The sequence below is a fragment of the Staurois parvus genome, unplaced genomic scaffold (assembly GCF_062004578.1).
Source record: "Staurois parvus isolate SC_StPar_1 unplaced genomic scaffold, SC_StPar_1.0 ptg000564l, whole genome shotgun sequence".
In the NCBI taxonomy this organism is placed as follows: Eukaryota; Metazoa; Chordata; class Amphibia; order Anura; family Ranidae; genus Staurois; species Staurois parvus.
The window spans coordinates 8,190,744-8,212,231 of NW_028318360.1; the positions used below are offsets into that span (position 1 = coordinate 8,190,744).

The window sequence follows — 21,488 nt, forward strand, 5'->3', positions numbered from 1 at the left end:
CACCCATCACCCCCATCGCTGATCTCTGACATCCATCACCCCATCCCTTATCCCTGGCATCCATCACCCCCATCTCTGATCCCTGACAGCCATCACCCCATCCCTGATTCCGGACATCCATCAACCCATCCCTTATCCCTGACATCCATCACCCCATCCCTGACATCCATCACCCCATCCCTGACATCCATCACCCCATCCCTGACATCCATCACCCCCATCCCTTACATCCATCACCCCCATCCCTTACATCCATCACCCCCATCCCTTATCCCTTACATCCATCACCCCCATCCCTTACATCCATCACCCCCATCCCTGATCCCTGACATCCATCACCCCATCCCTGACATCCATCACCCCATCCCTTACATCCATCACCCCCATCCCTTACATCCATCACCCCCATCCCTTACATCCATCACCCCCATCCCTGACAGCCATCACCTGATCCCTGACATCCATCACCCCATCCCTTATCCCTGAGATCCATAACCCCCATCCCTGATCCCTGACATCCATCACCCCATCCCTTATCCCTGACATCCGTAACCCCCATCCCTGATATGCATCACCCCCATCCCTTATCCCTGACATCCATCACCCCCATTCCTGAATTCCATCACCTGATCCTTGACATCCATCACCCCCATCCCTGATCCCTGACAGCCATCGCCCCCATCCCTGACAGCCATCACCCCTATCCCTGATCCTTGACAGCCATCACCCCATCCCTGATCCCTGACAGCCATCACCCCATCCCTGATCACTGACATATATCACCCCCATCCCTGACATCCATCACCCCCATCCCTGATCCCTGACATCCATCACCCCATCCCTGACATCCATCACCTCCATCCCTGACATCCATCACCCCCATCCCTGACATCCATCACCCCATCCCTGACATCCATCACCCCATCCCTTATCCCTGACATCCATCACCCCCATCCCTGATATCCATCACCCCATCCCTGATATCCATCACCCCCATCCCTGACATCCATCACCCTATCCTTTATCCCTGATATCCATCACCCCATCCCTGACATCCATCACCCCATCCTTTATCCCTGACATCCATCACCCCCATCCCTGACATCCATCACCCCATCCTTTATCCCTGACATCCATCACCCCAATCCCTGACATCCATCACCCCATCCTTTATCCCTGACATCCATCACCCCAATCCCTGACATCCACCACCCCATCCCTGACAACCATCACAGCATCCCTTATCCCTGACATCCATCACCCCAATCCCTGATATCCATCACCCCATCCATGACATTCATCACCCCCATCCCTGATATCCATCACCCCATCCCTGATCCCTGACATCTATCACCCCATCCCCGATCCCTGACATCCATCACCCCATTCCTGATCACTGACATATATCACCCCCATCCCTGACAGCCTTCACCCCCATCCCTGATATCCATCACCCCATCCCTGACATCCATCACCCCATCCCTAATCCCTGAAATCCATCACCCCCATCCCTGATCCCTGACATCCATCACCCCTATCCTTGGTGGGGTGAGGGCTGTCAGGGATCAGGGATGGGGGTAATGGATGTCAGGGATCAGGGATGGGGGTGATGGCTGTCAGGGATCAGGGACGGGGTGATGGCTGTCAGGGATCAGGGATGGGGGTGATGGATGTCAGGGATCAGGGACGGCGTGATGGCTGTCAGGGATCAGGGACGGGGTGATGGCTGTCAGGGATCAGGGACGGAGTGATGGCTGTCAGGGATCAAGGATCGGGTGATGGATGTCAGGGATCAGGGACGGGGTGATGGCTGTCAGGGATCAGGGATGGAGGTGATGGCTGTCAGGGATCAGGGATGGGGGTGATAGATGTCAGGGATCAGATCCCTTTGTTTGTATACACACACAGCACTCTCTGACAGTCAGCCTCTGTCTCCTCTTTGTTCCTGAGGACCCGCCTCTTGGCTGTGCCGGGCTGTGATTGGCCGCTCGGGGTGTCAGTCCGGCCCGTAGTGGGACATGCCGCCTCTATGTCCAGTATCGCTGGGTTGGGATCTCGCAGCTGTCGCTCGGCTCTCCGGATCTGCGGGTTTGTGATCGGCTCCGGGACCGGGACCCCCTCTGATCACCGGGACCCCTCTCCTCCCCGGGACCTCCTCCTCTCTCTTCCCCGGGCGGACGGCTGGATGTAACGGAGCAATCATGCTGAAGTACTGCCGAGGTAAGAGGATATCCCGATGTGTGATCGCTGTGTACCCGATCATCGTCCGACCATCACCCCGGGGGGACAACATTCATCGGGGGGTCCATCGCTGCTGATAGAATCCCGGATGGACAGGACTGTCCTGATTACAGCAGAGTCCCAGCATTATGCCAGTATGGTCCCTGTATTGTCCCAGTATGGTCCCTGTATTGTCCCAGTATGGTCCCTGTATTGTCCTATTATAGTCCCTGTATTGTCCCAGTATGGTCCCTGTATTGTCCCATTATAGTTACAGTATAGTCCCTGTATTCTCCCATTATAGTTACAGTATAGTCCCTGTATTGTCCCAGTATAGTCCCAACATAGTCCCTGTATTGTCCCATTATAGTTACAGTATAGTCCCTGTATTATCCCAGTATGGTCGCTGTATTGTCCCATTATAGTCCCAACATAGTCCCTGTATAGTCCATGTACTGTCCCATTATAGTCCCTGTATTGTCCCAATATAGTCCCAGCATAGCCCCTTTATTGTCCCATTTTAGTCCTAGCATAGTCCTTGTATTGTCCCAGTATAGCCCCTCTATTGTCCCATTATAGTCCTAGTATAGTCCCTGTATTGTCCCTGCATAGTCCCTTTTTGTCCCATTATAGTCCTAGCATCATCCCTGTATTGTCCTAGTATTGTCCCACTTTAGTCCCAGCAATATCCCAGTATAGTCCTAGCATTGTCCCATTATAGTCCCAGTAATATCTCAGTATAGTCCTAGCATTGTCCCATTATAGTCCCAAAAAGGTCCTAGTATAGTCCTAGCATTGTCATTTTATAGTCCCAGCAAGTTCCTACTATAGTCTTAGCATTGTCCCATTATAGTCCCAGCAAGGTCCTAGTATAGTCTTAGCATTGTCCCATTATAGTCCCAGCAAGGTCTTAGTATAGTCCTAGCATTGTCCTATTATAGTCCCAGCAAGGTCTTCGTATAGTCCTAGCATTGTCCTATTATAGTCCCAGCAAGTTCCCAGTATAGTCCTAACATTATGCCCAGTATAGTTCTAACATTGTCCCAGTATAGTCCTAGCATAGTCCTATGATGGTCCTAGTCAATCCCAGGATGTCCCAGGACAGTTCCAGCATAGCCCCAGTGTTATTCCCAGGTGTGGTGTTAGCATAGTCCTGGTATTGTTTTCAGGGTAGTCCCAGGATGGTCCAACATTAGTCCCTGTAAGGGACTGATCCTGGGATGTGATATCATTCAGGGAGGTCAGGGTGGATGTAATGACCCCCCCCCTGTATATGTATATGTAGAGGATGCAGCCACGGCAGATGTCAGAGGGACTGCTGTGAGAACACGTCATGACGCACACGGCTGGTGTCTGTGTGATGGGCATGGCATTGATGTAGCGCACGTTGTCACCTGTTGGGGGTGTGACGCTGAATGCCATCCCTGCACACTGTATACACCTCGGGGGTAGAAGTACATTGGAGGGCGGTGTGCTGTCAGGAGAGATGGCGCTCTGGTGTCAGGGACAGTCAGCTGCATTGCCAACCCTTTCCTTGTGAATGGACAGCCTGTTGCGGCACACATCATTGTGGGAAAAGCGCACACACCAACACACGCGTGTTACCGCAACCCCCCCCCCCCCCCAGAAATAACGTGTGAATGTAGTCTAATGGAGGCCATACATGTGAGGATCTGATCAGGTGATTCTACAGAATCAGAACATAAGACATTTGTACTGTGTTATCCATCTGTTCTGATCGATTGATTTTCTGAAAATGATTCTGATTGGTCTGGATGGAAAATACAATCGCAGGAAAGTAGAGATAGTGATGATTGTACAGAACAGACAACGATCAGAGATCAGATCCTCCAGGTACATGTGTGCTCTGCATTCATTACAGATTGATACATTGTGATACATTGTGAGCGTTCCATCCAATGAGAGCTCTATTCCCCCCCCATGTGTTCTGCAGATTTTGTTGGTTGTTAGTAAACATTGTCCCCCGGATGTATACCTGTACAGATTGTACACACAATATTTTGTCCTGTGCTCAGAGTAGATCCTGTGCTCCCACCTGTGTTCTTCAAGGCGTATTCAGATGTGATTTTCAGCAGGTGGTGTCATACGTTGTCACCGTCCCTCGTGTTGGTGACGATTGTAGAGTTCACAGCAATCCCTGGTTAAGCTGCCCATACAATCACTGATGTCCTAGAAAGTCGCAGGATGCTTCGTATAGAAAACAATCGTTTTGTGGGTCATCCAGTAGACTTCATTCACTTTGGCAGAGACATACATGCGTTCATAGGACATTTATTATTATTATTATTATACAGGATTTTTGGCACCAACAGTTTGCTCAGCGCTTTACAATATAACGGGAGACAATACAGCAACAATACAGTCAATAAAAGAGGGATAGGAGGGCCTGATCCTTGGAGCTTACAATCTAGGATACATTTCTAAATGTATACATAAAGGGCCAGTTCCTGCAGGAATGTAGTGTGTGTTGCTGTGCGATTCACATGCGGTGCTGTTTTTGAACGGGGTGAATCACACTGGACTGCACCAGAACTAGCGCATGCACTGCTTTACAAAAAAACCACACACACTGCAACCATGTCTCATAGTACTTCTGTTAGGCTGGGTTCACATACATGCATTTTGCGTTTGATGCTTCTCCAGGGCTTTTTGCAGTTTGTTTTGCATTTTTCTACATGCGTTTTACTGCATTTTGTTCAGTTTTTTTTTTTAACATGGAATTTTTTTTGTTGCTGGGCAGAATAAAAATACAGAACACAAAACGCGGCAAAGCCGCACTACCGTGCATTTCAGGAGCGTCTCCATGGAACTCTATTGTAGCAAAAACGCTGCTTTTAAAAAAGTCCCTGACCCTTTCCAAAAATGCAGCAGCTCAAAAAAGCATCGATGTGAACATGTTCCATGGGAAGCCAAGTTAAAGCAGCTGAAGTTAGTTTCTGCAAAAAGCACTAAAAAACGCATTGGTGTGAATGGAGCCTTAACCATGACACCCACTGCAGATCGCAGCTGCAGTGCGTTTTGAATGCAGTGTGGAAAACGCACACAGAATGTGGGTTTCATGCACCAAATGATTTTCAGTGGTATAAAGCAGGGGTCTTAAAACTTTCTAAGCAAGGTGTCAGTGTACTCTCCTTCAGACTTTAGGGGGGCCAGACTGTGACCAGGGGGTATAGAAAATGACCTGGCATCAGTGGGAGTGATCAGTACTTCAGGCTTGGTGGCCAGTGGGAGTGGAAGAAAAAAATAAATGGCGTGATCATTAGGAGGAGAATAGTGCCCCATTGTTGGTGTCAGTGGGAGGAATACTGCCCCATTGTTGGTGTCAGTGGGAGGAATAGTGCCCCATTGTTGGTGTCAGTGGGAGGAACAGTGCCCCATTGTTAGTGTCAGTGAGAGGAATAGTGCCTCATCATTGGTGTCAGTGGGAGGAATAGTGCCCTATCATTGGTGTCAGTGGGAGGAATAGTGCCCCATCGTTGGTGTCAGTGGGAGGAATAGTGCCCCATTGTTGGTGTCAGTGGAAGGAATAGTGCCTTATCATTGGTGTCAGTGGGAGGAATAGTGCCTCATCATTGGTGTCAGTGGGAGGAATAGTGCCCCATCATTGGTGTCAGTGGGAGGAATAGTGCCCCATCATTGGTGTCAGTGGGAGGAATAGTGCCCCATCATTGGTGTCAGTGGGAGGAATAGTGCCTCATCATTGGTGTCAGTGGGAGGAATAGTGCCTCATCATTGGTGTCAGTGGGAGGAATAGTGCCCCATTGTTGGTGTCAGTGGGAGGAATAGTGCCTCATCATTGGTGTCAGTGGGAGGAATAGTGCCCCATTGTTGGTGTCAGTGGGAGGAATAGTGCCCCATTGTTGGTGTCAGTGGGAGGAATAGTGCCCCATTGTTGGTGTCAGTGGGAGGAATACTGCCCCATTGTCTGGGTCAGTGGGAGGAATAGTGCCCCATCGTCGGTGTCAGTGGGAGGAATAGTGCCCCATCGTCGGTGTCAGTGGGAGGAATAGTTCCCCATCGTCGGTGTCCGTGGGAGGAATAGTGCCCCATCGTCGGTGTCAGTGGGAGGAATAGTTCCCCATCGTCGGTGTCCGTGGGAGGAATAGTGCCCCATCGTCGGTGTCAGTGGAAGAATAGTGCCCCATCGTCGGTGTCAGTGGGAGGAATAGTGCCCCATCGTCGGTGTCAGTGGGAGGAATAGTGCCCCATCGTCGGTGTCAGTGGGAGGAATAGTGCCCCATGGTCGGTGTCAGTGGGAGGAATAGTGCCCCATTGTTGGTGTCAGTGGGAGGAATAGTGCCCCATCGTCGGTGTCAGTGGGAGGAATAGTGCCCCATGGTCGGTGTCAGTGGGAGGAATAGTGCCCCATTGTTGGTGTCAGTGGGAGGAATAGTGCCTCCTACAGGCAAGCAAAGGGCCACATCTGGCCCACAGACCAGATTGGAGACCACTGATATAAAGGATTATTTACACCAGATGCGTCCGGAGCATCTTCTTAAATACATGGAGTAAAATCAACATTTTCTAACCCCCTCCTCTGTCACATTCCATTCAGTTTAATTGCTTTAAAAAAAAAAAATACGCTGCATGATTTTTTTTTGCAGTGGAATGAGCATAGACAGGTGTAAATACAACGGAATGCACAGAAACACAAGGGGAAAAAAGACTGCATACTAGATTTTTTTGGGAAAAAAAAAAAATTCTATAAAACGCCCTGCAGATGCATGTAAACATGTGGAACTGAACGCAGGGATAGCTGCAATATAAACAGGCCCTGCATGGGGCTTCCCTGCGTCTAGGTGCAATCAGCTTGGCTGCGTTTAGAGAAATGACAAATCTGTGTCCAGATTTATAATCTAAATGCATGCCAGGTGAACGCAGGGAAGCTGAATGCACCTAAACGCAGGGAAGCACCTGTAAATGTACAATTAAACAGGAAAACATGACCTGGGAAACCTAACTCAGATAGGTGTGCTCCTGCCAGGTTCTGCGGCTCTTGTCGGCAGAGAAGCTATCGCCATTCAAACAGCCGCGTCCAGATTTGTTCTGTGTAAAAATAAATAATAATAATAATGGCGGGTGCCACTGCTGCGAGCGGTTACATGCGATAAGGGGCTCTGGGTGCAGACGGTTTGTGCCCAGGGTTGGCGGTTCTGCCCGAATGCAAACTGGACTCGGCTAATGATTCAGTTTGTACGCAGAGTGCCGTTGCGTCCAGATGCGGCGTTTAGTTGAGCGCGTGGGTGTGAATGCGACCTTAATGCGTTCTCATTTCTCCTGCATGTGGCTGTAGATGTACAATCATAATACTCTGACGTCTTCTCTCCAAGAACAAGGACTGCTCCTTTAAGTAAATGTAAGATTCCGTACACAAGCCTGCAGCTAATTATGTCCCCCCTGTCCTGGACACCCGGCGTGCCGCCCCGTCCCCGGCTCCCTGCCACAGTCAGCTCTGTGAGCGGTTGGGTTGCTCTCACACTGTAACGTTCCTATTTCCTGTGAACGCTGAGCCAGGACGCGGCCGTCCCCTCTGATTGGTGGAGGCCCGGGCTTAGCTCACTAAGACGTATTTCAATTTCTCCCTTTGGGAATTTTCTCTTCGTTTTCAAACCAGAAAAGAGCAAGTGAATGAATGGTGTGATGGCGCGCTGCCGCCAAGCCGTGTCCTGCAGAGGTCTGGCAGCCAAGCGGTTAACCCGATATGTGGTGTGTAATGTCATTAGCAGCCTCTGCGTTTTACCTCTCATTTCATTTCTTCCATTACATGGACGCTGGTCGCTGTGCGCCGAGAAGCTTGTTGCCGTTTAATGAAGTGCTTTATCCTGCTGGAGTGATATTTCTGGTCATTAGTATTCTCCGCTGAACACTGCGCTGTACAACGGTTATTTAGTCTGGGCGGCCATCTTTGTTTTGTGTGGAGTCACAGGAAAGGCCATGGCAGGGTTCCTTTCTGGGAACACAAGCAGTACGATTTATTGTGGAAATTCAGCCAAAAGCTAAATCCTCAATTGAAATGTATTCATGTGAAGGCTTCGCGACCAAAACATTACCAATCTCACAATTCATTATTGTGATTACCAGACACAGGGTGACAACACCAATGACAAGCTGCAGTTCTCGTGTCACCTCCAGTTTGGGCCTCATCATATGGCCACAGAGGGCCATACACGGCCAGGGCAGGGGCGGACTGACAACTCATGGGGCCCCCGGGCAATAGGGGATCATGGGGCCCCTGTGTCCTTGCTCAAACTCATGGGGCCACCTATTGACCCCGGGCCATCGGGCAGTGCCTGAGTTTCCAAATGGTCAGTCCGCCCCTGTGCCAGGGATCTGCGGATTTGTGCCGCCAGGAGTCACAGGTATTCGCGTTCAGCCGCAGTCAGATGCCTCACTGAAAGGCTGAAAGACATTACAGCTGTATGCCTGTAAGTGCAAAAACTGAGCGATTATTTATTCCAAGTACTTATATAGCGCTGTCAATTTACTTAGCACTTTACATATATATTGTACATTTACATCAGTCCCTAACCCTCAAGGGGCGTACAATCTAAGGTCCCTAACTCACATTCATACATACACATATAAGGGCCAATTTAGACAGGAGCCGATTAACCTACCAGCATGTCTTTGGAGTGTGGGAGGAAACCGGAGGAGTACCCACACAGGCACAGGGAGAACATGCAAACTCCAGGCAGGTGGTGCCGTGGATGGGATTCGAACCAACAACCCTAGTACTGCCAGGTGGAAGTGCTAACCATTTAGCCACTGTGCTGCCCATTAGGGACAGATGAGAAGTCCTTGAAGCAGACAATCTGCGTCGAGGGCCGTTCCTCTCTTCCTAACCACCAGGACCAATCATCGGTTCCTAACTGCTGGGATGTGCGGTTACTTGCGTACAACCGCAGTGTCTGTCCGCTTGTCATTGAGATGTACAGACTGCTGACCAGTGCAGAATACAAAGAGCTGGGACTCCCAGCCACACAAATACCCAGATTCCTGGCGGTGTGTGGAGCTCTGCGCATATGTGAATGAGGCCTAGATGCTAGCTAGGACCCTCCTGTGCACAGCCCTCAGCCGCCATTGTTACTCTGATCTGTGGAACACCATCATAGACATATATAGCATTGTATATATTCACAGCCATCTCCCTTAAAGAGACCCTGTCACCAATTTAGAGAATTGCAGGTACAGCTGGCTATACGAGGATTGTTTTTTTTGACCAGCTTGGTGGCTGTTCGGGAAAAAAAATGATCAGATTCTTCCATCCACATAACCAAGGCGGATGGGGGAATCCTCATGGCTGTTATTGTATTCTGACAGTGGGGACTCTCCATTATCACAATACACTGATCAGCTCCTCAGCTGACTTCTTTCGAAAGGGAATGGCCATAAATGGAGTAATATTTGGCTGGCCCCTGCTGATCCATCTATGACCAAGCTTTAAAAGCACAGAAAATCAAGTATTATAAATACTTCTCACCATTTTTCCTTTTCGTAATTGATTTTTAATTGGCTTGAAATGTGTCTGGCTACCCACATCTTACTTATTATAGTCCTTGACTCTTGTGGGAGTGTCTAATTACTGTCTGTGCTGGCCCAGCTCCTCTGCTCTTCCCTTCCCTACTGGGGAGCAGGAAAGGGGAATACATGTGTCAAACACAAAGCCTGCTGGCCAAATCCGGCTCACTTGGCCATTTAATGGGGCCCTTGCACCTCTCCTGCAGCTGTAGCTCCCGTCTCCGCTCCCACCTTTTCTCAGCAGTCGGCAGCAGAGAGGACGACAGAACTCCGCCAGATCCTGTGCTTCTTCGTGCAGCTGTGCAAAGGCTCATCTCTGCCCCCCATTTCAGCAGGCGGCAGCAGAGAGGAGGACGGAACTCCACCAGATCCTGTGCTTCTTCGTGCAGCTGTGCAAAGGCTCATCTCTGCCCCCCATTTCAGCAGGCAGCAGCAGCAGAGAGGAGGACAGAACTCCGCCAGATCCTGTGCTTCTTCGTGCAGCCGTGCAAAGGCTCATCTCTGCCCCTCATTTCAGCAGGCGGCAGCAGAGAGGAGGACAGAACTCCGCCAGATCCTGTGCTTCTTCATGCAGCCGTGCAAAGGCTCATCTCTGCCCCTCATTTCAGCAGGCGGCAGCAGCAGAGAGGAGGACACAACTCCTCCTACAGATCCTACACTTCTCTGTGCAGTCGCAGCACCCTTCTCATTTCCAGCTCCCCTGGTCTCAGCATTCAGTAGACTCCGGCAGCTGACTCCAGCCCTCCTTTGGCCCTCCTCCAGACCCTGCACTTTCTGTTTCCTAGCTCCGCCCCCAGAGTCTTCCTGGCACAAGATAAGGAGGGTGCACGCTGTGATGTAATAGATGGTGGGTGGACTCTTGACTTCTGATGGTGGAGGGGCTCTTAACATCTGATGAAAGGGGGGGTGCTCTGGACATCTAGTCTTGCAGATACAACTGGCCCTTGGAGGGCAACCATAATTCTAATGCGGCCCACAATGAAATTGAGTTTGAACCCCTGATATAGAGTGTCACTTGAGGGGCTGCTGACATCACATCCAAAATGGTAGCGCCCAGCGGCAGTCTCAGGGCTTTTGGATGTCTACACAAGGGAAACTGTTACAGGCCATTAATCTAATCTTACGTTGTTGAACTGAATGGTCTGGTAACACGGTCTCTTCAAGGGCCCCTTTAAATCTGTCTCGTCCATTGCAGTGGTTTAACTGCACACTTGTTCGGGGGCTATATTATATGCGGCAATATGTGTTAATGCAGATCATTCATTTAGACCCTCTTTTATAATGATTTGCACCTCGTGTGCTGAGTTAGCATTGTGAATGAATTTCAGTGCACCTTGCCAGCTGGTGTGTATTAATACAGTACAAAGGTCTGCAGGGGATGAGAGAGAAATCCAGATTTTCAGATGGCATTAAAAATTATGCAAACTCAGCAAAAAAATAAAAAATATATATATATACGGTATATATATGATTATTAGGTTTCTCTGGCCATTAGCATTGAATAACTAATTCATGGGCTAATCCATATGGTAATATAGGATGGACCATTATTTCCACACTAACATATGTCATCCCTTGGGGTCTGCTCACCAGTGTTCAGTCTGTGATTGTCTACAGGACAATAAAAGTCCATGATATCCAACAGGGAGGATTGACTGAGCGAAATCACAACATCCCCTTTTGTACCCAAGGCCTACTACTGCCTGGGGTGTAATGGTGTCTGCTGAATATTTCATTGTGAGTATTTGTTTATATGCACATTGTTGTTTTATGGCATTATTATGTCTTCTATTTGTTGGTTCTATTATTTATTTAGTACCTGCTATTCATACATTGGCAGCATACTCCACAGAGCATTGCATTGGCCATATACAGAATGATTTCTCATTAATTTCTACTCTTATTGTCCAATTAAACGATCACTACACATCTGAGCCCTCCGGAGATGTACTATTTTGCTTCAGTCACAGGGAATTCATTATTCACTTTTCTCTGGGATGAAGTAAAAAGAACTTAATTGGATGAAGATTTTTCATCATGATCGAAGATGATTGTGAATGACGCCAAAATGTTTTTTTTCACCCCCTTGGTGCATTCTTCTGTTATCCCAGTGAGATCTGGTCAGGACATAGTGGGGAGAATTCAATAAAACATTTGCAACACTTTCCTGGTGGTGTGGTCCTTTTAAAATGGCATTAAAATGTTGCAACAGTTTTAGGCTTTGTTTGTGCTTGTAGATGGGGGTGTACCCATGCCAAAAACATGTGGTTGAGTTGAGTTTTGATTCCCCCCCCAACCACTCACCCTTAAGCTTCAAAGGCAGTAAATGAGGGTGTACACACGTCAAAAATGATACTGCTCATTGCACTACCCAACAAGACATTCATCTGAAGAGGGCCACACTGCAACCATGCACAAGGCATGCAGTTGCACTACCCATCAGGACCTATTTATCTGAATGGGACTGCATCGCAGCCACGCACAATGCAAGTTGTAGCACAGTGGTGTGGGTTTTTAGGGGCTAAAACAGGCGGTGAGGAGATTTTTTTTTTATTTACCTCATTGGTTACTTCCAATCAGGTCACCAAAGGTGTGAACTCTAAGTCTGTCATCCTCATCCACTGACTTTCTAAAGGTTTGAGCCTTGGGGCTGTCATTGTCATACTTGTTTCATTGCTTATCGAATGACGGGCCTAGAACAAGTATGCCTATGGAAGCCATTCTCAACAAGGGTTCCATGAAAACCTGGAGTTCCTCCAGAAAATTGCTAGGGGTTTCCTGAGCTATGGCTGATTGACCTCCAATCTGATGTTGGCTCCATAGTTCGGGTCTCACCCCTGGTTCACATCTGTGCGGGTGGTGCCGCTGTGGATCCGCACGAAAATCCGTGCAACCGCACCACCCGCAGAGACAAATGCGGACCCGTGGGCTGGTGCCATTAATTCTAATGGCACGCCACCCGCACTGGAAAACGCAACCGTACTGGGAACCGCGGTTCCCGTGCGGGCTGCGTTTTCCATAGTAGTGCAGGGACTTCTTCCCTGCGTGTCATGGGCACAGGAGTCCATTCAAATGAATGGACTCTCTTGGCCATGCAAAACGTGGCCCGCACGGCCGCATAGATGTGAACCTAGGGCAGTGTTTCTCAACTCCAGTCCTCATGGACCCCCAACAGGTCATGTTTTCAGGATTTCCATTATTTTGCACAGGTGATTTGATCAGTTTCACTGCCTTAGTAATTACCACAGCTGTTTCATCTGAGGGAAATCCTGAAAACATGACCTGTTGGGGGTCCATGAGGACTGGAGTTGAGAAACACTGACCTAGGGTAACACCACTTGGCATATACAGCAGCATGACACCAATTTTATTTAGCTGTTTGTAAAGCAGGCCATACTTGATACGATTTTTCTTTCCTGCAAGAAAATCACTTGATTCCCACATCAACACAGTCACTGTTGATGTAAAAATCACTCCCGTGGGGCTATTGTGTTCTCCCAGTGGGGGGGAACCGTCCTTGCCGGGAGAACACAGTGATTAATGCTAGCAACTATAATAGCTGCTAGCAATAATCACATAAAAAATCTGATATGCTGGTTGTACCAAAGTTGTACAACAAATGACTTGGGTACAATCAACCTGCCCATAGATGGTTCGAATTCTGTTGAACCTGCTGGGATTCGAACCATCTTTGGTCAGCTTTTGGGTGGCATTGACTGCAACTGTAATGAACTAATTTTAGAAGTAAATCCCAGTGATCTAACATTTTTTACAAGGGTTCCTCTGGGGTAAAAAAGGTGAGAAAGGCAGGCCTATGGTAAAGTTGGGACTCACAATGTGCATATTTGGTGGAGGTCACCTACAACATCATTGGGAATGACAACGTCTTTATTTTTGCCCTTACAAGTTCCCATTAACATATCATCTTGATTTTAAAGACTTTGGTAGCTCCTTTTGAATTACATGCAGAAGTTGACCAGTATACAGATGGTGACCTGGTTTGAACCTAAGACCCTCAGTTCAGCAGGCCAGAATGTCATCCACTTTAGCCACCATGATTCTATTCATTTATTTTACAAGTCAATCAAATCTATAGAAACTGGTTTCGGGCCAAGGAGGTGTCACTAGGCCTCTGTTCTTTTGGCCCAGCTGACAAAATATCTGCACCCTTTTTGAGCATAGATGTGGAGTATACTTGAAATCATTGTGTGTCTCTCTGGTCCTGTCAATGCACTCCTAGATGTTGAAGGCTTTAGTTTCGGTAATTCGATGATAGGAGGGTGGTTTGGGATGGAATGGCAATGAAAAGAGTTTAACCTTCAACCCAGAGGAGAAATCACCTGCCTAAAGGCAAGCCTGGGACTGAGGAACAATGAGGAGTGTTATTACGGCTGTCTGCAAGGCATGATAAGCATCTTAATCCAGAAATGTGCACTGCTAAAACAACACAGGATCCTTCCTGGTGCAGTTTGTTTGTTCAATGAAGAATATTATAGAGTCTGGGCACTTGTGACTGCCCTCTGCAAAGCTGAACTTGTACTGGTAGAATTATTTATTTGAAATTTTTTTGTTTTACTAACATTCTTTTGATTTTCTAATCGTTAGTGGGGTCAAATCGATGGCCATTTATGACTGCAATGTTGAGAAAATTCAAAGGAGCAGGATGGATTTAAAAAAAAAAACAACAACAATATTTTGAAATACATTTGAACGACATTTGTCAAGTCATGGAGTATACTGAGAATTTTTACACTAACGTTCATTTGAAAATCTACTAGTGTATGGCCAGCTTTAGTATAATCAGGACCCTACAACCAAGAAGCCTTTATGCCGGTGGTTCTTGGGCTTCTAGACTGGACTCAATGGACAGGCCTGAAAGGTGTTTCATTACAAAACATATATTTTTCAATGTTCTTTTTAATTTGGTGTATTATTATTATTATTATTATTATTATTATTATTATTATGAGTTTATCATCTTTTATCAGGTAGCAAAATATAGCCTCACACTATGACTTAAGCAGGGGTCTCCAAACTTTCTAAACAAAGGACCAGTATTGTGCTTCAGACTTTAGGAGAGCCAGACTGTGGCCATCTGGAGTGGAACATTTCCTGACATCAATGGGAGTAAACATTGCCATTTGGTATTGGGTGGAGGTATAGCGCCCCATCATTGGTATCAGTGGGAGGAACATTGCCCCTTTCTTTGTGTCAGTGGGAGAAATGGTGCCCCATTGTTGGTATCAGTTATAGTGTGTCTTATGAGTGGGAGGAATAGTGCTCCAAGGACCAGATAAGGGAAGCAAAAGGCGACATTCGGCCCCAGGGCCAGGTTACAAAATACTCAGGTAAATGCTCTGTTGCAAGGGCAGAAATGCTAAACACTAAGATAGCCCATACACTAATCTACTAGTGCTGGCAGCAGTGATCAGTGTGTTCTGAGGGCGGGGATGTCTCCCTGCACAGCGGGAGCATTTCATTCAGGTCATTTTTTTATACACAAGCTGGTTGAACCAAAAAAAAAAATGACCCGAATGAACCGCTCCCGCTGTGCTATTGTGTTCTGTTCAGCGGGGAAGAACACATTGATCTGTGCCCTCAGAACACAATGATCTGTGCTGACAGCTATAACCAGTGGCACTGATTGATCAGGAAAAAGTTGATCGACTTCTGTACAACCAAGGTGTCCATATATGGATCGAAATTCAGCCAGTCCCTGCTTAACCGGCCGAATTTTGATCCATGTATCGTCGGCTTAAGCCACTGAGCTGCCCAGATATGTTCTCTGTTATTTGCATTGTGAGTAAAGTTCCCTTTTTTGCCAAAACAAATCCTAAAAAGAACATTGGCATTCAGTGCCATTTACTGACCAGGCCAGTAAAATATCAGACAGATGGTAACCCTAAACGTGAGGCATCTTGCATGGATCCCTTTCACCACATATAAAGCATGTTAGGAAAACACGGGTCCTAATGCTGGAGGGTAAAAGGATCTGGACTGTCCCCAGGGCTTACTAAATGATGACCTCTGTTGTTTTTTCTGTGTAAAGAAAAGGTAGATTATGCTCCTGGAGAAGATTTTCTTATCTTTGTCAGAAAATGAACCTGATGAGCAGCATGTATTTGTAGTATCCACATGTAGTGGTGCATAACCTGAATTCTGCATAAGCATCTGTGCTCCATAACAGCTGCTTGGAAATCTCACACATCCTTGTGTTAGGGTGGAGAACATGTGGTGTAAGTGGCTTACAAAGACATCATTATAATAATGCTTCCCTGCTTAAATTGACGAGAGTTTCCATGTCAGACATCTACAGAAGAATTCTGTTAAGATGTATGTAGGTGAACTGGAGAGGGCTGCCCCCCCAGCCATGAAAGGTACAACACAGATTTGCTAGTCAGAAAATATGGCCAACCAAAACCTATATGTGTTGTTTGGGTTGGGCAGGTCAAGGTTCAGTTCTTCTAAACCTTTACTTTTGTGAAAGTATGCAAGTATGTCTGTTCCCATCACCCTCACATTGCCTAATCCAGCCTTCCTCAACCCTTTTACCTAAAGTAGTTTTCAGGACTTAGGGAACCATTACTGGACCCCGGTGGGTCAATGGCAAACATGCCGCTCACATTGGCGGTCAGTGGGAAGAAAGTCCTCCTTACAGTGGTGGTCAGAATTCCACCTTTACAGACAGCTGAAAAGATAATTGGCATTATGCTGTTGGTTTAGCCAAGTGGCTTTGGACCTGTTGGTCCTGGAACTATGAAGTCACCATCAAATCAGAGGTCAGCTACCTCTGGAGGAACCCTAAGGTTCCATGGGAACCTGGTTGAGAATGGATGGCCTTATACATTGCCTAATTGACCCTCACATTGCTTAAAGGCTAAAGGTTTTTCCCCTTCATGGATTGTATACATGAAGATAAAAACCTTTAGTGTGCAGTACCCCCCCACCCCCTCCTAATACCCACCTGAGCCCAGTCTCGGTCCACTGACTCAGCTTTCCAGGGTCTCTCCCCCTTTATTGCTTGAGACACAGCAGCAGGAGCCATTGGCTGCCCCTCCTGTTAATTACAGCCTGTGGGGAGGGAGCGGGGGGTGTGGCCATTCCTTCTCTGCTGTGTGTTATGAACACAGAGAGCGGGGCTGGGGGGCGAGCACATACCAGTTCCCCTATAGCAAGTGGTTTGTTGTGGGGGCTCTGCTCAGGGGGGAGGAGTCAGAAGCACAGACTGGAGACCCTAGAAGTGGAGGATCAGGGCTGCAGTGTGCAAAACAATTGCACAGGGCAGGTAAGTATGACATGCTTGTTATTTTAAAAAATTTTTTAAAAAGCCTTTAGTAGCTCTTTAAGCCGATCATAGATGGAGCGATTTTCTTTCCTGCAACTACGTGCACTGACGGTGTTGATGGCGAGAATCCCTCCCGCAGAGCCATTGTGGTCTCCCAGCTGGGGGAGTGATTACTGCCAGCAGATATTATAGACGCTAGCAATAATTGCATGTAAAATCTGATAGGCTGGTTGTATCCAAGTTGATGATCAATTAATTTGGGTCCTTGCAGCCTGCCCACACATGGGTCGATTCTTGGCCATTCCCTACTGAACTAGCTAAGATTCGAACTGTCTATTGCCGGATTTAGCCTTTCATTCTAGAACTCCATATATTACAATATTTCTACTAAACATTATGTAGCGCCCTCCAGTTTAGCTAGGATTTTTGTCTGTTAGTCAGAGGCTTTCTAGAAGCCTTTAATGAGTCAGCCTGTAAGTCAGGCAGTGAGGTTACCTCAGGTCTATCTGGGAGGTTCTACAGGTCAGATCTTCAGGAGCTCTGGCACTTTTTTGATGAGTGGCGGAGGAGGGGAGGAGGCCTGGATTTGCATGTTTGAGGGAACCTGGCTAATCCCTAGGCAGGAGGCCTAGCATGGTGTCTAGGACAGCCCTTAAATATATGAGAGCCTGCACAGCAGAGGAGTGTGGTGGATGTTAGTGAAAGAAGGTGCTGGTGTGTGGAGCCTGGATGGGGCCTACCTACAGGCTGAAGCTGGAGAGAAGGATCTCCACTGTCACACAGTCTACTGAGAGACAACCTGTCAGCAGGGATGGAACCAGCCCAGCGTAAGGCTTGAAAGCAGCTTCAACCCATTAAGCTGCAGGAACAGGACTGTGTAAGTACTTCTACACCCCCAAAGAGGGGAGAGGGTGGTCAGGTGCAATACCCATCTAGTTCTCCCTGGGACTACTTTATTGTAGATCTCCAGATATCTTGCTCAGGGACACCCTCAGGAAAGCTGGTGCATGAGGAGATTTTCATCTGGGGTTTGACGAGGTTCGCCAAAGGGGACCCACTGCTCCTTAGCTTGCTTGCTAATTTTGGTCCATTTTTGCTGAGAAGTTCATCCTCAAAGTACAGTTCCTTGGGAATCCCATATACCCCTAAACCCCGTCCAAGTTGTTAATCCCTAATAAAAACACCAAAACCAACCAAGCTCAAGGACTTTTTTATTGACTTTGGATGAGAGTGCTGGAAAATACATGTTACCTGGCTGTGCAGAGCTTAGGGAGAGCCCAAAAACTCAGCGGCCTTTGAGAGGGTAGTGCTGTATTTACATGAAGACGTTTTGCAGTGAATCTTTGCTTCTTTTAGTGAATGAAAGTCATTGCTATGGACAGCTTCAACAGTTCTCCTTACCGATTTGCAGCATCGTTTAATTTTACTTATTGTCTATTAAGCCCCACGTGCCTAACATTCCACATTACACATGAATGTGTTCTTGGCTTCACTTACAATAACATGCAGTTAGTCACTTGTTATTACATCGGATTGCACATAATTGACCTTGATTACAAGCACCTGCATGCTTGGTCCTGTCATTGCCAGTGTTATTTGTGTGGTGTGGTGTTCAATATTGTTAGTTCCATGTTCTGTAGGCTGACTATGAAGGGTCTACAGCTGTCCCTTCCATTCGCATCTATTCTATGCCTGGAAGACTGAATTTTCTGCTGAATATATCAGCATATACAGTGGGGATCGAAAGTTTGGGATTGGTCTCCAAAACTATGGTATAGTACCTGAGAATCTCCTGTTTCTGATGTACATTTTACATTGAACGGAAGGAAACAACCCTAAATAAATATTTTTTTATGGCTTGAAAATTCATAAAACACTTCAACATCCATATACAGTGGGGATCGAAAGTTTGGGCACCCCAGCAAAAAATTTGTATTAATGTGCATAAAGAAGCCAAGGAAAGATGGAAAAATCTCCAAAAGGCATCAAATTACAGATTAGACATGCTTATAATATGTCAACAAAAGTTAGATTTTATTTCCATCATTTACACTTTCAAAATAACAGAAAACAAAAAAATGGCGTCTGCAAAAGTTTGGGCACCCTGCAGAATTTATAGCATGCACTGCCCTCTTTGCAAAGCTGAGACCTGCCAGTGTCATGGATTGTTCTCAATCATCGTCTGGGAAGACCAGGTTATTTCAGTCTCAAAGGTTTTAAATGCCCAGACTCATCTGACCTTGCCCCAACAATCAGCACCATGGGTTCTTCTAAGCAGTTGTCTAGAAAACTAAAAATAGTTGACTCTCACAAAACTGGAGAAGGCTATAAGAAGATAGCAAAGCGTTTTCAGATGTCAATATCCTCTGTTCGGAATGTAATTAAGAAATGGCAGTCATCAGGAACAGTGGAAGTTAAAGCAAGATCTGGAAGACCAAGAAAAATATCAGATAGAACAGCTCGCAGGATTGTGAGAAAAACAATTCAAAACCCACGTTTGACTGCACGATCCCTCCAGAAAGATCTGGCAGACACTGGAGTTGTGGTACACTATTCCACTATAAAGAGATACTTGTACAAATGTGGTCTTCATGGAAGAGTCATCAGAAGAAAACCTCTACTACGTCCTCACCACAAAAATCATCGTTTGAACTTTGCAAATGAACATATAGACAAGCCTGATGCATTTTGGAAACAAGTTCTGTGGACCGATGAGGTTATAATTGAACTTTTTGGCCGGAATGAGCAAAGGTACGTTTGGAGAAGAAGGGGCACAGAATTTAATGAAAAGAACCTCTGTCCAACTGTTGAGCTTGGGGTTGGATCAATCATGCTTTGGGGTTGTGTTGCAGCCAGTGGCACAGGGAACATCTCACGAGTAGAAGGAAAAATGGATTCAATAAAATTTCAACAAATTTTGGATGGTAACTTGATGCCATCTGTGAAAAAGCTGAAGTTAAAGAGAGGAGGCGTAAACTGAAGGTTTTGCCATGGCCTTCACAATCTCCTGACCTCAACATAATTGAAAATCTATGGATAAACCTTAAAAGAGCAGTGCGTGACAGACAGCCCAGAAATCTCAAAGAACTGGAAGAGTTTTGTAAGGAAGAATGGGCAAAGATTCCTCAAACAAGAATTGAAAGACTCTTGGCTGGCTACAAAAAGCGTTTACAAGCTGTGATACTTGCCAAAGGGGGCAGTACAAGATATTAACTCTGCAGGGTGCCCAAACTTTTTCAGATGCCATTTTTTTGTTTTCTGTTATTTTGAAAGTGTAAATGATGGAAATAAAATCTAACTTTTGTTGACATATTATAAGATTGTCTAATCTGTAATTTGATGCCTTTTGGAGATTTTTCCATCTTTCCCTGGCTTCTTTATGCACATTAATACAAATTTTTTGCTGGGGTGCCCAAACTTTCGATCCCCACTGTATATGGATGTTGAAGTGTTTTATGAATTTTCAAGCCATAAAAAAATATTTATTTAGGGTTGTTTCCTTCCGTTCAATGTAAAATGTACATCAGAAACAGGAGATTCTCAGGTATTATACCATAGTTTTGGAGACCAATCTGAAGGTGTTTCACCTGTTCTCCTTTAGATGCAGCAGGTCCTCTTTGCAGACAAAGCATTGAATTGCTTGCTGTATTTTGAGGCTACATTCACACCTAAGGCTGTATTCACACTTTGAGCGTTTTGTAGCTTGAAAAAAAAAGGCTCAAAAGGTAAAAAAATCAAATGTTCTCTATGGTGGCTGTTCGCGTGAACAGATGTGAACAGGCACCATAGAGAACAATTGATTTTTTAAGTTTGAGCATTTTGGAGCTTCAGTCTTCGAGCTTCAAGCTACAAAACGCTCAAGTGTGAATGCAGCCCAAGGGTCACATTTTTAAGTGTTTTTAGAGCAGAATTGTATGTATTTTCAGCTTTTGTCAGGCTTTTTTTTTTTTCAGGCGTTTTTCTAAATGGTGTCGCATGCTGCTGAAAAAGGGGCGGAGAGCTACCGTTTGAGCAGAAAACGTGACAAAACGCTTGAAAAAACGCTCGTGTTGTGCTTTTCTGTCGTTTCCATTGAAGGACAAAGACACTCAATTCTGCCTGAAATGTAACTCATGTACTTTTTTGAGTGAGAGGTGTTTTGCCACAAGTGACAATTTGCTCAGATGTGAACAAAGGCTATTGAAGACAGTAGGCTTTTGCTTGTTGAGCGTTTTTAAGCTTCGAGCTACAAGTTACACAATGCTCAAGTGTGAACGGGGCCTGATTGTGTTTGGGCAACACTGTGCTCAAAAGGAAACAACTACAGCAGGGGTGTCAAACTGGTGGCCCTCCAGCTGTTGCAAAACTACAATTCCCATCATGCCTCTGCCTTTAGGAGTCATACTTGTAACTGCCAATCTTGCAATGCTTCATAGGACTTGTAGTTGGAGGGCCACCAGTTTGA

At 46.5% G+C, this 21,488-nt stretch overlaps 1 protein-coding gene across 2 annotated transcripts in view; it reads left to right on the forward strand.

Annotated features, from left to right (window-relative positions):
• The first annotated feature begins 2,006 nt into the window (after nucleotides 1–2,006).
• Nucleotides 2,007–21,488, forward strand: part of AFAP1 (actin filament associated protein 1) — a 228,393-nt gene continuing 208,911 nt past the window's right edge. For both annotated transcript variants that reach the window (XM_089691578.1, XM_089691579.1), the window contains exon 1: nucleotides 2,007–2,220. In XM_089691578.1, the coding sequence (XP_089547704.1) occupies nucleotides 2,202–2,220 (19 nt within the window). In that variant the 5' untranslated portion in view covers nucleotides 2,007–2,201. The remainder of the gene's footprint in view (nucleotides 2,221–21,488) is intronic.